The sequence below is a fragment of the Oryzias latipes genome, chromosome 7 (assembly GCF_002234675.1).
Source record: "Oryzias latipes chromosome 7, ASM223467v1".
Taxonomy (NCBI): domain Eukaryota; kingdom Metazoa; phylum Chordata; class Actinopteri; order Beloniformes; family Adrianichthyidae; genus Oryzias; species Oryzias latipes.
In genome coordinates, this window is record NC_019865.2 from 4767207 (window position 1) to 4784524 (window position 17318).

General features: G+C 39.4%; 1 protein-coding gene across 5 annotated transcripts in view; it reads right to left on the minus strand.

Annotated features, from left to right (window-relative positions):
* atp2b3 (ATPase plasma membrane Ca2+ transporting 3) overlaps positions 1-9453 on the minus strand; it is a 58194-nt gene extending 48741 nt beyond the window's left edge. Inside the window, exons 1-2 of one of the 5 annotated variants that reach the window (XM_020704444.2) lie at positions 8984-9453; positions 4138-4884 (exon numbers count right to left, since the gene is read on the minus strand). In XM_020704444.2, coding sequence (XP_020560103.1) covers positions 4138-4387 — 250 coding nt within the window. In that variant the 5' untranslated portion in view covers positions 4388-4884; positions 8984-9453. Of the gene's footprint in view, positions 1-4137; positions 4885-8614; positions 8826-8983 lie in introns of those variants that run through there. The other 4 variants (XM_020704446.2, XM_020704445.2, XM_020704447.2 and 1 more) reach the window with 4 other exon arrangements.
* Positions 9454-17318: the final 7865 nt, after the last annotated feature.

Consider the following 17318-nt stretch of genomic DNA (forward strand, 5'->3'; position numbering starts at 1 on the left):
ATAAAAGGCATACGAAATGTGAAGTGAACAGAGAAATTACTCATTAACTCTGCAAAAATGGACCATGAAATGCTGCTGCACCTCTCAGCTGGGATTAAAAAACAGACAATTCAACACAAAAACAGATGAAAAATGATTGTCAAGTCAGTTAATCCAAGCATGTCCACGGAACTGATATGACACCGTTGTCGGTGAAGGTTCTCGTGCATCCAGGTGGCATCTTTAAGTTTAGTCATAGCAACTGATGAAGCCGCCTGGATGAGCGGCACAACATTTCAAGAAGGAAAATTTTAGGTAAAGTTCCTTCAACTCAACTTCAAGAACAAGTGACACAGTTGTAACACTTCATTAACTCTTTTTTAAATAATCCATTTAATAGACTTTGTCCAGAATTAAAACTTTCTTTTAAAATGTAGTTGCTACCTACCAAATGTTAAAGGAGATAAATAGAATAAATTATCATTATTGTAACACTACACATTTCTGACATTTTTGCTTAAATTCAAATTGCTTAAAATCAGTTGTGCACATAAAATATGTAGAAATATAAGACAAATATCCCATCAAATTCATTTAAATCCATTTATACATATTTAAAAGTTTTAGGTTTTTAAGAAATGTTTTATATCAAAGAAAATAAAAAGTGATTACAGCTTAGTGCAGATAATTATTAATATAATAACCAAGGAATAGAGACATGATGGGATCATAATAAACCAATGAAAAAAAGAATATGGACAAAAATAAAATTGAAATTCTATTAGCAAAATAAATAAATGTCTCCAATATTACGAGTTGACTTGGTTTATATTCAAACTTTAGACCCACTTCTATAAGAAGTTTCCATGTTTTTCAAAGTTCTTGCACATACTGTAAAATCATGGGTGTCAGGAGAATTTACAGTTAAATAGTAGTGGGCTTTATAAATTGAATTGAATCAGACTGCTTTAATTCATTAAGACATTCATCTTAGTCATTTTTCTTCACATACCATCACTGAACTTGGTTAATTAAGGTAACACCATTCTGCCAACACCACATGTACAGTCACAATAATACACAATGGGTACATTTTTATTTCTCAAAAATCTATTGTTGTAGGGTCTGGCCTTTACCTTTTCCAGCAGAATGAATTTTTGTCTCCAACTATTAGCAGATTCTCAAAGAAATGCATCTTTTTTTTTCAATTTTAGTATTTTTGGGTTGTTCTCCCTAACACATTTACAGCAAACACCTTGGTTTTCATTTTTGCTCCAAAACCACAGAATGTGTTTTTAGACGTGGTTGTTTAAGCAATGAAAAGCATACACATGTATAAAACTAAAATTGACACTTGGGAATTCTATTTAAAAAATCAGAAGAAGATGCTCGCTGTGCAGCTTTTGTGTATGTTTGTGTTTGCTGTTTGCCAACTTGCTTGGTAGGGACATCTGCAGATACATGACTCTCTGTGTGTTTTTGTGAGATTTGTTGGGAGCTACTGCACTGATTCCTGACCAGCTCAGTATCAAATTAGCAACACTCAACACAGACTCACTGTAACTCAATACCGACCAAGCGTCTGATTCTCCAGCTCCTGTAGCACAGATACCTCATGGACACTGACACACTTCCTCTTCCTTCACTGTTCCTCCTCAGCATCTTCATCTCACAGTTCTCTCACTCATCACTCTTTCTGTTACTGATTTCCTGAACCAACTTCTCATTGCTGTTGTGTTGCTAGGATACAAACGAGTTAAAGGAGTGGGCGTAGTGTGGAACCACACCCCTATTAGTCTGCACATGGCCTGGAAAGACACAGAATCCCACATTTCAGGATCTATAACAATCTTTTTTTTTGTCAATATTAAGAAGTTATTCCTGAAAAGAAATTTAATAATTAAATTATTTAGAAAAAAAAGATCAGTTCAGTGCTTTTGGTAAAGGTCTGTTACTATGCTGCTATATAAATATCCTCACTGTAACACAATTACCGATCCGTAAATGTGCATTAACTGCAACGATGGCACAATTTTTAAAATCCTTGGTTGAAACGTTCAAAACATTTGATCCAAAAATATGAATACAAGTATTTTTACCCATTAAAAAAATCTGGAAAAAGAATTAAGTCTACTTACATAGAAAATTATGTGGTTAGCAAAGTCTTCCAGACAAAAACAGTATTGATGTGAAAAAAGTGGTCACCAGAAAAAGAAAAAGAAACAATAGTGTGGTATAACTGAGTCCCATTTCGAGGTACTGAATTTATTTTACATTTAATTAAATGAATATGAAATGTACAATAATTAAATAAAACAAAATACTAGAATACTTTTTAACCTTTACATGTTTTTTTTAAGCTACAGTTTATGAAGATTAGATAATACACTAAAATAATGCATGGACAAAATTGCATCGTTTTACTTCAACCTTTTAGAGAAAAAATCTGCAGGCTAGACAAAAAATAACTTTTGCGATACAAAATACACAATAGACCCCCAAAAAAGGCTCAGCAATGTCACACAAATGTAATTAATCCATCAGTCAAAGCCATCAATGATGGAACATTTCTGGAATTTTGTATTTTTACCAGATTTGTGTGCTAAAAACAAATGACTGATGTCACATATGAATACTGTCATGTCTACAGGAACCACAGTGCTATTTTGACTTATTAGCATCCCATGCTTTCCAGAAAATTGTGCAACAAAACTGGACAAAATTGCAAGTACTCTTAATAAATTGTAAGGACTAAGACCATACCGATATTGAAAAGTATTTTAACATGTTTAAAGCTGTAACAATCACAAAAAAATGGGAAATTCTGCAAAAAGGAGTTAATAAGACAATCAAAATGATATCAATCATAAGCACAATTGCTTTTTGTGCTTATGTAACGAAAGACAATCTGTTGGTCGTCATATTCTGATTTGGGATTTTTTTGCTACAGATTGAGTTGAGACACCTTCTTCAGCTGTGTTCCACAAGGTCAACCAAACTCCCCCAAAACCCTGTTTAGGTTTTTCCGATCCTGATGTACAGAATCATATAGCACACAAGTGACAATGCTAAAAGACTGATGCATTCAATTTGACAGGATTACAAGACCTAATCCTTTCAACACAAGAAACAACTGACCTTGTACACATCAGTAGAGGCCTGTTTGACAAAACCTGTCTGTGTGCACAAGTAAGAATCTGCTCTTTTACAGAGCAGCAGAGACCTACCAGAGTTAATGATCAACTAATTCAACAACCCCCTTAAGTGGGGATTGAAAATTGATCAATAAAAACAATTAACTAAAACAAATACTTGCATTTTTCTTAATTTTACACACTTTTACACAAACAATAACTGTTCAACTGCTCCCTTAACCAACCACTAAGCGCAGCACCAAACAGCGCCCCCTGTCAGCTAAAGTGGCTGCTCTGCTCGTGCTTGACATATTTTTCCAGCTACAGCCTGATTTGTTCTGGTTTTTTTTTTGTTTTTATTTCTTTATGGGCAGATGTGTTTATGAATCTTAACCAGATTATGAAGGGGAATTTGTCTCATGAGGGAAAACAACAACAACAACGCTATGATCCTGCTGCACCACACCTGTGTTCTTACACATTTAAATGAGGACATTTTAAGGTTTTATAGTTTCCAGGGGTATCTTACATTTTTAAAAATCTTTTCTCAGCTTTTACTGACTTGATGGACACACTGGATGTGATGAAAGCTCAAAACACTACAGTGGAGGGCATCACTGTAGCTACACTGTAGGAGAGTGGAGTTAATCCCACACTTTGATTTCATTCACCTATTAATAATTTACTCTATCAGCTTCCCATTCATTCGCCCACTGTAATCCCACTCATCATTTAGCCAATCCAACCATGCAGATCTACTAGAAAGCTGCCTCTTTTGACCAGGATTGGACCGCAAAAGCACAGTCTGTTATTTATGTTTGATGTGCCTCCAGATGTGCTTGTTTAAAATGTTAGCAATAACCTTCAGTGTGACTGTTTCCTTTCTTCTATGCATGTTGTCATCTGGCATTATCTAGACACAGTTTGAAGTCAAGTGTATCATGCATGACTCCACCCTTCTCCACCTTCATCTACTCATTCATTCAGCACTCATCCATCAGCCTGAGCTCCCATTCTTGCTTACCATCAGTGACGTTGGACTGTAGTCTCTGACACAGGCCCTTTGTGTCACCGTAGCTTTCCTGGATCTTCTGTAGAGCATCGGTGCTTCTGAGTTCCATCAGCTCCCTAAGCTCCTTCACCGTGACCCCAAAGTCTCCCCCTGCAAGGCTGCCATCTGCCCTTCTCCCTCCTGCAGTACTGCCTCGAGACCCTTTGGGATAAAACTCCACAGCGCTGTTTGCCATTTCCCCCATGGTGGCTGTTGTTGACATGTCACTTCGTCTATTTTCTGTTATCTGGTCAGGTCCTCCTTCGTTTGGTTGCTGAGGGTGTGATCATGTGCTCTAAATTTTAATCAACAATATATGAATAAATTTATATGCCCAAACCCCTTTTTTCACTTCACAAAAGGGCAGGTTTCATGTTCTCCCACCCACAGCTCCTTCAAATCTCCATAACAGAGGGACGTGTTGGTGAAGGATGACGAGGGAGATGAAGGATAGTGAGCAGGAGCACTTCAGAAGCTTGAAGTCTGAACGAATCCAGCTTTCTCCTCCGTCGTACCCCCTGCAACTCCACTCTTTCCTTGTTCCCTCCAGGGTCACGGCCAGTCCATGGACGGACAAGTGGACGGGCCAATGGATTCACAGGCGGGAAAGAAGAGATGACAAATGGATGGAAAGCAGAGCGGGCTAGGCAGACACGGCTGATGAGCCAGAGACAGGAAGTGGATCCAGTTTAGAGGTAGCTACTGCTTCACTATCAGAACCTGAAAAGAGAGCATGGAGAGGAGGGCAGAGACATTACCACTTTGTCGTATTGATCTAAGTGACCATTTCAAGGAAATTACTTTTCAAGAGAGAGGCCAAGCTGGATTCAGCTGCAATGCTCAAATCAAACACAAAAACATCCATTTTAATTCTGAAAAACAGCATTGAAATAAAGCAAACAGGATTCTCTGCTGAAAATCACTGCATGTAATATTTAAAACTTCTGTCAAATGAGGTCACTACAAAAGGCAAAACACAAACAACACATCACTGAATCTTATTACGGTATAGCACCTCTGCGAGCAGAAGTCTAAAAGACGTCTTATAAAAACCTCTTTTTTTTAAAAGGCTTTTTTTCCTACAGGGTTTTGTGACCTGTTTTGTAAAATTGATTATATTCTTTCTCCTTCTTACAGTCAACGTGTCCCACCTGTATTGTTAAAGCACAACTGCTTTTATTTTTCCATAGGTGCATTTTTTGACTTTGAGGTTGTTTCTGAGTAGAGGACAAAGTGCAAATATTCACAAGGGAGTGTCTATAGTGTGTCAGAACATATTCATGGGTCCTTAAATGCACTGCGTCAGTCCCAGATGTCAATGGAAAATTTCAAAATCTACAAAAGAAAATTCACACTTTCTCTGTTTTTGGCTTAATTAATGTGCAAGAACTGTATGGCAGCTTTGAAAATAGCTGCCAACTTGTGAAACAGAGAAATTACTGACTATAGACGACATTGTCTGCATATTTCATTCAAAAAATGATGTACCACCAGAAAAGTACAGCATCATTTTAGCATCCAATACTGATGAGTGGTAAGCACTATGTAAGGAAATTTTGGAAATTTTTATCTGTCCACATATTAAGTTTTCAGAACTGCCGTTTTTTATCTTTCTTAAAGGAGCATCCTTTCACTGAGTGACGCAGGAAAAACTATTTGATGCATTTACACGTCTTAGGGTTGTTCTGCTGTATTCCTTATAATCAGGCTGTTCTAAAACGTAAACCCTCCAGCTGATCCAAAATCCTTCAATCAGAGTTCTGAATGCATCAAAGAGAGGCTCTTTAAATTTTAGCTTTGTTTTCATCCACTGGCATATAAAGCTTTATATAGAGAAACCTTTTCTAATGTCAAAGACAGGGATCACTGGTTGTTTATAAAATGTCATAAACCAAGATGAGAGACAGAGCATTCAGCTAACAGGTTCTTGTCTTGTTGAACCAACTCCTTGTGTCACTTGAGAAAGTAGATCCCATATATCTTTAAGGGTAGTTTTCAATCTTCTGTCATTACGTTTATATTTAGCTTTTGCCTGGGTGACCTTGAGCCAAACCTGTAGTTGTGCTGCTGTAGCCCTGGACTATTGGGAGTTGTTCTGTGACGGGGCATTTCTCTTGTTGCTTTCTAAATGAACAATGTTTTGTAGAGGATTCCTTTGTGTTTCCACTTTCTGTCTTTTACAACCATAATCAGTCGAGGCAAGGTGCATCCACTCTGGGATCTTCCTTTTGGAGTTATTGCTATATCTTGAGTATGGAACCAAAAACTTTACATGGATTTTGCTGGTTAACTAGGCATATAAAAGCCTGAAAAATAAAGTCTGATTTGGACTCAATTCAGAGGGAGTAAATTATCATGATCCACAACATTCTGATTGGTAGCTTAGTTTCTTTTTCATGTGTAGCATCTTCAAAAGACAGTTGCAGCGAATTTGTCAGATATATGTATTTTTAGGGGAGACAAATACATTCATTAATAAAGTGAAATTTTGTTTGGATTCCTATCACTGCACTTGAACACTTGTGTTTTTTGGATAACAATTCTTGACGTTTGGCTATGTGTCACATTTTTCTTCCAAGTTGCTCCTCTGTAAGACATTCCACCTCCATCGCTCTTTTCTGCCCATTTTCACTTTTTAACTTCGGCTCATCCAACAGGAGAAGCGGGACTATTTTCTCACTGCGGATTAATTTCACATCTCTGCTCTGCAGAGAAGCAACACGACAGAGTAAGTGGGACTGTGTGTACAATCGTGGTAATGAGAGAAATTGTCATCCAGTGTCAAAGTGTGGTAAGATGATGTGTGCCTAGTGGTTCTGAGCCTCGTGTCGCAGAGGGCACATAGAAATGCAAATATTATTTTTTTTTATAATAGCTGTAAAAATGTGCAATCCTCTGGATTAAATTCTAAAAAATAAGAAGCAAGTGAAAAACGCTTGTAAATGAACTCAGCAATGTATTCTGATGTCGCTGTCAGACTATCTTAAATGAGGAAGATCAGAAACATACAGAGCAGAGGCTTATCATGGATCCCGTTTCTACTCCCTCCTGTGCCTCTCGTCTGCTTTCCGCCCTGCTTCTACCCTGACTGAGAGTGTTAGTTTATGACTGAGTCACCCGGCTCCTGAAGCTTTTCTTATTTGCTTGCACTTCCATCCATTTATCATTCTAAGGATTTACATCTGTTTTTTTTATGCCACATCTCATTGCTTATCACTTCACCTTTCTCACCCCCTTCTCATCTGCTTCCTGTTACAGCAATCATTTATTTACTTGTGCTCTTTTTTCTGGGGGGGGGGGGGGGGCTGATCTCTTCCCCACTGATTCTGTCTGATTTTATACCCTTCACTCAGGAAAAAAAAAAGCGTGCAGCACATTTGACGCAGAAAGGCAAAATAAATAAGTAAAACTTTGTTGCTTCATTTGTTACGGATTCTTGACTCTCACAATACTTTCCCCACAGGATGTGAGCATCATGAAGGGACGATGAGCACACAAAGACCTCAGCACTCAGGCCCAGAGACATCAATTATATGATCTCTGTCATGATACGCACAAATGTGTCGCACAACGCAGCACTTTCAAACTACAAAAGAGAAGGGGGGAGTCACACAAAAGGTCACCACAATCCTCAGCAGACTGAACAGCAGCCCCCTTTTTTCCTCTTTCAGAGAAAGTGACTTCTTCCTCCCCACCCCTCTGGCATTTCTCTTTATCACAGCAGCACGCAGGTTGAAAAAGGCACAAAGTGACACAGAGGAAATGCTACTTACAAGGATTTGAGTTTAGACCAACAGGGCCCGAGCGTGCTGTGTGATTGTTGGAGACTAGATGTGCACACATGTTAGCACATGTGACTGAACAGGCACAGCTCCTGTCTGTCCTGTCATCTGAGGTGAGCGCATGAGCCGGCAGCCCACCTGTGCACCTGCAGTCCTAATTTCCAACAGACATTTGAAGTGTTATCTCTCCAAAGACCAGCTCACAGATGTCCGAAAGTCAGAGAGGCTTGATGCATAAAAGAGCCGACACCAAATCCTTAAACCGGTGTTTCTCATAGATTACGACCTTTCCCCATCACCTTCAGACGTGCCTGAGCTTCCCCTCGTGCTCAACATGTTCATCAGCTTTAAGAGGTCATGACGGTAAAAAAGCTGAGGAGATACAGTGATCCATGCAGGAAGCATCACCTGCGGTTCACTCCTTGTTTCCCTGATGTCCCCTCAGCAAGGTTATCGGGCTCAGCTACAGACGGCCTCACACCGGCTCTGGAATGGACCGGACCGCTCGTCAAGGTGGGCTTCGGATCATTAGCAGATCAAAGCAACACCCCGCAACTGCGATGCGCCGAAACCAGGCAGGACAAAATGACTGACACCAAATAGCCTGTAGCATCCTCCTAGCACCTGAGAAAACGGTGGCGCGAGTCTAAAATGACAGGATTCCTCACCTGAGTGAAGGTACGGACGGAAAGATGTCATCAGCCAGACAGACGCGTGCGCAATCACAGTCGCGCGTACAGGCACACGCGCGCATACACACTTCCTCATCCACGTAATTTTGGCAGGTTTTTCTGGCACGCGCTGCAGTACATGCTATTATAACAGCGGCGGGCCCGCGAGGAGAACATCAGGCCATCTCAAAGTCCTTTAAACACCCCCGCGCGCTCACACTAACACGCGCTCGGCTATTTCTGAATCACAGCGCAAGGCAACGCATCTTCTCCCCACACCCCCCACCCACCCCTGATTTGGAGAGCGGAGCTCAGGGGGCCCGGGGGTATATAACAAGTCACGCACGCAGGCACGCTCGGACTCACCGTGCAGGCCGAGCTCAAGGACATCACCATCGGCGCGCGCGGGCGGGGAGGCAGAATCCCCGCTAATCTTGCGCGTGTGTGGAGCGGTGAACGTCCCAGACCGGATGAGAGGATGCGGAGGGGTGGGGGGGAGGAGGAGGAGGGGATGAGCGGTGCTGCGGCAGCTCCGGTCTCCGGGAGTCCGAAAAAATGAAGGGATGTAAAACGACAACTGTGCAGATGAATCCTCCGCTCCCCGCGGTCACCTGATGGTCGGACGGCGGAGTTCTGCGGCGGAGGACGAGGAAAAAGAGAGGGAGCGAGAGAGGGGTGGAGAGACTGAGAAAGAGATGGAGAGAGAGAGCGAGAGAGAGAGAGACAGAGAGAGGATGCCTCTGGATGAGGGTTTTGAACAGCCCCGTGGTGAGGAGGGATGACCGGTGGAGGGGGGGCACCGTTAGGGACCAGGGCAAAAATAAAAATGAAGGACAGGAAATAAACGCGGGGGGAGGAGATGCTCGTGCGACATCTTTACATGATGGGAAGGTGCGGGGGGTGGGCGAGCACACAGGAGATGGGTCGCAGCATCCGCAAGAGGGGGTTTCAGGCTGCTCTGCAGGCGACGTCACTACTGGACTGCGTGATGACGACAGAACCGTGCGTCCTGTCATGCAGCAGCCTGCAGCAGCAGTCACAGGCGCCGACATTAGAGCGGTCTTTTAAGGTCTGGATGGCGGGAATTCTTGCAATTTGATGTTAATGGACACGGGGGTCGTGGTTCAGCTTTTGATTTCTTATTAATGTTCCAAGAATATTTTTGGCAAATCACAAAAACAGCTATATAATGTTTTAAAAAGCAGAGAATGCGCACAAAATACATTAAATTACAGAATATCTTTATGCTAGGCGTTAACCGCAGAAAGATACATATTGGCAGAGATACAACTTTGCCAAGCAATCAGAGTAACTTTCACATTCTGACCTGTAAAATTAACAAAACTCTGTAATACCGTCATATTTTAAATTCCCACAAACAAAGCGACAGATAAGAAAAGCTTTGGGAAAAAGATGATCTTGGTTTGATTTATTTCAGATATTGGCTACTTTTTCAAGCTTTCAAAATGGCGGTAAAATAAAACGGTGGAAGCATGCAGACACAAAACTTATACAAAGAACTAGATTGTTACAAAACCAGTTTATAGATTTCTTGTGACATCATTTCTTACTACGCAACCCAAACTAATGACCAAAGCAGGCAGAAATGAGAAAAACATACCTGCAGAGAATTTTGTTGTTTAATTAATGAAATGAAGAGTCGCAGGCGGGCCAGTCCCATTCTTAATTTTTTTTTAAATAAACTTTATTTGTACAACGACAAACATTACATAGAAACAGAAAAGGCACAAAAACACAAAGAAAAACAAGAAAAGATCACTTCCAAATGTACCACGCCTGCTTCAAAGACCCACCCCAATCAAAATAGTATTTTTTGTGTTTTTACATAGTGTCATTTTTTTTATCATGAATGACACACAAAAAAGCGGGAATGATTACAGATTCCAGTTGGTTTGGAATCTGGGTTTTTTTTTAGGAGTTTTTCCTTATTGAAGGAGGGTCTGAGGGCAGGGATGCCCAGTTTAGCTTAGTCTGGTTTTTTTTAGTTTAGTTTAGTTTAGTTTAGTTTAGTTTAGTTTAGTTTAGTTTAGTTTAGTTTAGTTTAGTTTAGTTTAGTTTAATAAAGCAATCAGCTGTTGTATGTTATATTTGATTTTATGGTTTGTACAATTAACGGTATGAAGCCGTTGAGACAACTGTGTTTCAATATTGGGCTATATAAATAAAATTGAATTAAATAGAAAAGCATCAAACTGAGTTTGATCTGACTGAACCCTGTTGACTTTGCTGCTTTAAAAGAAAATTATTACAACAGTGTGTTTCAGCAACAGCATTAAAAAAGATAAGCTTACAATCTCCAAAATAAGGAATGAAGTTTATCCACTTAAAACTATATAAAACAAACAATAAAAAATATATTGAATTTTTACATATTTTTGAATATTGATTTTTAAAGTTTTAGAACTCAGTTAAGTTGATTATTTTCGTTCTAATTTATCTGTTAGTCAAACTAAAATGACCCAGCATCGGAAGTCCGGTCTGAGTCTGAGGTTTGTGCTGTCTCTACTTCACACATACGGGTAGTGTTGCTGTTGTGTTACTGTATTCCCTGAACGCTGGTGATTTGAGCTAAACTTTAGTTGCTTGTCAGGCATTGTTGAAGAAAGAAATCAATACATGAAAGCATTTTGGGTCAAAAGAAATGCAAAACATGTTTACTTTTATTCTTTTAGTTTGATGAAGTGAATCAAAAGCTCTCAAAATGTCTGTTCCAGTGTAAAGGTTAACTCAGTTAATTGAAAAAATTACCAAAATTTATCAAATGATCATTTTACCAAGAATCTATATGTTGAGAACACTATTTACTATTTTTTGACTCCTTCTGTTTATTTTAACTAAAAAAACGTATTGATTTAATCCCCTTTTTTGCATTTTATTAAAACAATGATTTATTTAATGCTAAAATTTCAGCTCCATTCTTTAACAACTTTGCTTTCTTGGTTACTACAGTTTCTTGGAGCTTCCATCATGAGACTTTGACTGAAGCAACTTCATTCTTTACCTTTTTACCTTACCTGCTGCAGATTCTGCTGTACGACAGATAAACGTCCTCTTTTATTATTATTTTTTTTGTCAAAAGTCTTAACGTGCTGGTTTTGGGTTTTGTTTCTCGAATTTATGGTCCACTTCATCACCAACGAGATTCTCATGAGAATTTTCTTCTAAAAATGTTTGGTTTTCTGGACACATGCAGCTGGTCATTACACCAATAAGCCTTTTTTGGTCTTTCTTGTCAAGTCTTGTACTTTATTTCCAATGTATTCAGTTTTGTATCTTGATTTGATTTTTTTCTGTGCCCTTTTATTTAAAATTGTACTATTGTCTATGTTCTCAAAGTTTCACTGCAATCAGTTTTTGTTTTTTGATCCATTTTCAAAGTGTTCCCAGTGATCTTTTAATTACGATTGTGCCATTTTTAGCCCAAATCAAAAAGTCTGTGTTGTTTTCTAGGACATAGTTTCTGCAGAGCAGCAGGAGTTCATTAGAAATTTACTTCTGAGTTGTGGGCGCTGACCACTTATTCATATATGTCCTCCATCACCAGAAAAATGCCACAAGAAAATGTCAAAACACCAAAAACATAATTTTCATCGGAGTGGGTCTTTAAAAAGTGGTTTGCAGTTTTCTTATTTTATTTTGAAGGAGTATTCTCTTTGCTATTCCTGGAAATTCCTCTTTCTGTGACTGAATTTGCTGCGTTAGGGTGCCGTTGTTTCAGGTACATTTTGATTTTTTTAAAGAGTTTCTGTATTGAAAACTCTTCTAAACTTTTCATTTCTGTACCTTTTTTTAACAGTTATCTGCATGTATTGTGTTGAGGGCGGCCTGTAGATACAGAGGTGCAAGTCTTCAATTTATTGCAATTTGAAGTTTGATGTATATTTAGTCGCCTGAAAGGATTTTCTGCTTTCTTCATAGCAGAAAAAAAACAAAAAAACATTGTTTTTTCTAAATGTCTCAATGAAGATCAAGTGGCTACAATTCTCAACTCCTCCATAAGCCTTGTAGGTGATTTAGTTTAATATTTATTCCTGATTAAGACTTGAAGGTCTTCTACTTTGCTCAGCATTCCTGTGGAAATAAAATTAAAAAAACATTTTCTTTTTCTTTTTTCACCAAAGTCAATACTGTTTGAACAACTCTGAGAAAGAGATGTAATGAAGAAACAATTTTGGTTTTAATCCTTAACACTCTGGTAGATTTAATAGGATGTTACTTTTCATGTTTGAAATGTGCCAAATATAATGGAATAAAAGCCATACTTTTCCTGGAGGTGCCAAAGAGTTTAGGAAACAAACTTTCAACAGCATAAAAGTCCTCTTCAATGCGTCTTGACATTCTGTTTATTACTGCTTCATATTGGATTTCCATCACTTTATCTGCAGATTCATTTGCAGACAAATGTGAGACGTTGGTTGAGCTCATTTCTTTAACTAATGAACACATTTGTGGTTCAAGATGAGCAATCAAACCAAACCCGCTTTTATCTTTCATGCTGATTATTGATGCTGTGGTTCTGGGGAACGCCAGAGGAAATACACTTCATATACACTATACTATATAATACACTATATACACGCGTGTCAAGAAAGTCAGCAAAAAGTCAAAGAGCTGCCCGGCAACTGTGCAAAACCAGTGTCGCTTCCCTGGAAAGGGAGTTGGGGGCTTGTCAGGTCCCAGGCCATGGGGATCCAGAGCAAAAAAATAAATAAAAAAGGGCCCCCACACTTCAACATGTATTGCTAAACACAGCTGGCTTCTGTCAAAGCTTGTTACACAGCCAGGCAATTTAGGGAAAAGCAGGAGAAATGTATTTATAGATGAATCAAACACACTTATTAATAGATATCGTTCACACTGCAGAAAGATGGACCACAGACTACAAACATCCATGCACACACACAAACGCGCGCACACGTCCTGATGAAAAGCTTTACTGCTGATTTTATCTTCCCCTCCTCTTATCTTTAACTGTTCACCATCTCCCAGAGGCAAAAAAAAATAACCCACATCTCTTTTTCGTTTCCACAAATACACATAAAAACATCCGCCTGCTTTCAAACTGAGCCCTCTGTGAGCACAAGGCAAATCACAAAGATGTTATAAATGTCTCTAATTCTACGTGCAGCCAAAAAGATCTGTGTTTTCTGCATGAACACATGTGAATGATGACAGCGGGCAGATTTGATCTTCATTTCAGATTATGCCGTGATTTGGTAACTAAAGAAAGTTCAAAGAACTTAAAAATAAATCATGCTAGCTCATACTGAGTAATAAAGAAATCCAAAAATGATGGCAAATAAAACTGAAAATGTCAGATAAATGCCAATTGTAATGCTGATGAATGTTTAAAACTGCTGAATGGGTCTCAAATGACCCCGATAACTACACCAAACCACCAAGATAAAGAGTACATGCATCAGAATAATGGGGAGAACAATGTCAAAAGCCCTGAACTAAATGGATAATTCTAAACTCCACTGTTCTACAGATTTTGGACCCCAACCAATCATGGAAGGTGGTCACCTCTAGGAATCTGGTTCTGATGGAGATTTCTTTTTGTTCTTCATGTGAAAATTGTGAAACAGGAGGAGAAAGTTTCACTGCACTGAACATCATCAGCTTTCTTATTTTGCCAAACAAAGAAATGCATGGCCATTTTAAAGAGCACTGTCAATGTTACCTCAAACAATTGTTAATTCAATTTAAGGAATACAAAAACAGCAGGAAAAGGTGAGTTTTGTTTGTGAGTGTTCTGTACCTTTTTTTTTATAGGTTGGATGGACGGATGGATGGATAATCACAAATTCCAACGGAAAAAGCCTTCAGCTCATTTAGAACAGAACAAACATTTGGGACTTCATAGAAAATGTGTGGAAAATCTGAATCCTAAATGTGATGGCAGATCATTTAATCTGAAAGCACTTTGAGACTTGTCATTTTTAAGAATTCAGGGAAATGTTTTTTGTTCTTCGGATACACCTTCAGGTTTACCTGACGAGCATCTTTGAAGCTTTATTTTGTCAGCAGCCCGTCTATTTCTTTATCGTCCTGTTTGCATAGATGATAAATCATGCAAGCTGCTCTTTCTACCCCTCCCTCTCACACACACACACACACACACACACACACAAACCTGTGCACGCACACACACTTAAATCTTAAACCTATTGTGTACGCATTCGGCTTTTGAGTGTTTGGTAGTGGTTGCCTGATGTCTAATCAGACCAAAGGCTGCTGAGCTTTTCTCTGTTCAAGGACAACACTGCCACACTGGAGGCCTGATGTAACGCTAACATCCCAAACTGTCATTTTGATGTAAACACACGTGCACGTGGCGAAGCACACAGCTGGCCGTGTGTGAGTGTGACCTTCTGACTTTCCCTCAAGCCCACAGTAAGGCTGAAGTCATGTGTAAGCAGATCAGGAGCACACAGATCGGAGCGGGATGAAGGGTGTCAAAGTGTGATCCAAAGAGGAGCTCCTCTTCCTCCATGTTTTCTTCCTCTCCACATCCTTCCATTCTCCTCTCGCTGCTCCCTCCATCCTCGATTCTGTCCTTCTCCTTTTCCCTCTGCCTCCTTCTCATCTGATGGTTAATTCATGGAGTCTGGCTGAACGCGCAGCCTCTCCATTATTAATATAACATTAGGGAGACGCAGGGAGGAGGAGAGAAGTGGCAGGAGGACGCAAGGAGACACGGAGGAGGGGAAGAGGGAGAAACATGCACGGGGAAAGAGGACAGATGGTGAGAAAAGAGAAGGACCGTGCAAAGAAGTCAAAGAATCGGAGAGATCGGCAGGACAAGAGCAAGAGAAGTGAAAGACGGCCAGATTTCTACCCCCCAAACGCAGAAAGAGTAGACGAGTGACAGATGAGGAAAGTGTCAGGAAGAGAAATATTGTGTGACACATGATGTGATCGGGATGCACACCATGTCTGCGGTCCAGAGAAGAGGGGGGAGAGGGACAGGCAAGACTCAGATGTGTCTGGACTGATCATGTGACTTCTTCTTCTTCTTCTTCTTCCTGGATGCACACAGTTACAATGAGATCAGATTTAGTGAGATCCACACAAGAAAGGCAACACTCATCTGCTAAAAATATCGAGTCTTTTCTTTGACGAAGACAAAAGAAAACTAGAGCAAACTTTAATAGTACTCACAGTCTTCTGGCAGGCATACTTATTTTGTTAAATAGAAATGTTGGTCAGTATTAAATTCTCTGTCAGAATGAGTCAATGGAGAGTCCATCTTCAACTAATCTAACTGCATCAAACTGTTGGTTTTCTTCAAATATCGATGAGACAATATATGACCATAGCAACAAATGTGGTTAAAAAAAAAGAAGCAAATATATCAACGACAATCAGGCAGGGATGGTTACAAATGGTGGTGTAGTGGTTAGCTCTCTCACCTAGCAGGCCCCTGGTTCAAATCCTGGCTGGGTAAGACATTTGCAAGTTCTCCTTCTACACATGTGCCTTATCTCCAAGTACTCTGGTTTCCTCCCACAGTCCAAAAACATGCCTCATAGGTTAAAGACCCACTCTGAGGAAAATGATTTTAACCTGTTCTTGTGGCATATTTCTGATGATGGAGGTGGACATACATAAAAAAAAGCTTTTAATTGCTGTTTTTGACTATTATATAATTTATATATATAATGTAACGGTGGATAAAGAACAGAAGAAAGCTGTTGTGGTGGATGTGGCAGTGCCAAGCGATGGGAACATCAGGAAGAAGGAACATGAGAAACTGGAGAAATACCAGGGACCTAGAGAAGAACTGGAGAAAGCCTGGAAAGTGAAGGTGACAGTGGTGCCTGTGGTAATTGGAGCACTTGGGGCAGTAACCCCCAAGCTGGAGGAGTGGCTACAACAGATACCTGGAAAGACCTCAGACCTCTCAGTCCAGAAAAGCGCAGTGCTAGGAACAGCTAAGATACTGCGTAGGACCCTCAAGCTCCCAGGCCTCTGGTAGAGGACCCGAGCTTGGAGGAGAAACCACCCGCGGAGGGTGAGAGGGGCGTTTTTTTTTATTTTTTTTTAAATATATATATATATATATATATATATATATATATATATAAATCTATCTATCTATCTATCTATCTATCTATCTATCTATCTATCTATCTATCTATCTATCTATCTATCTATATATATATATGTGATTTCTTCTAAGCACCCATGTCAATATTTTGCAATCTTAAACTATATTATCTATATTTCATAAAAGATGATATTCCAACATATTAATTCCAAAAAATTTAATTCTAAGTCAATTCTTTGATGAAGTGGGCTTTACAGGCCATCTGCACTTACAGAATAATTGAAAATGTGTTCGTTTTAACTTCAAATACAGCAATTGTGTTTTTTGCTGTAAGTGTTTTGCTCAGCAAGTACTCATAAACACGTGTGTTCCCTATGAAGTTACCTCATCTAAAATATGCTCTGGATTTCAAATATGGTAACTATAGCAGGTGTTGCAGTCACTAGTGATTGTCTTGTGACAGATGTTCTACTGTTATCCCCTTTTTCTGTCCTCTCAGACTACAATTTGAAAAATTGCAGCTAAATCTTAAACAGTCAGTCCTGAGATACATTTATTGAAAAATGGAACAAGACACAGCATTTAGTCTAAAAGAAGACTTGGGAAATAAATGTCTTCTGTATAATA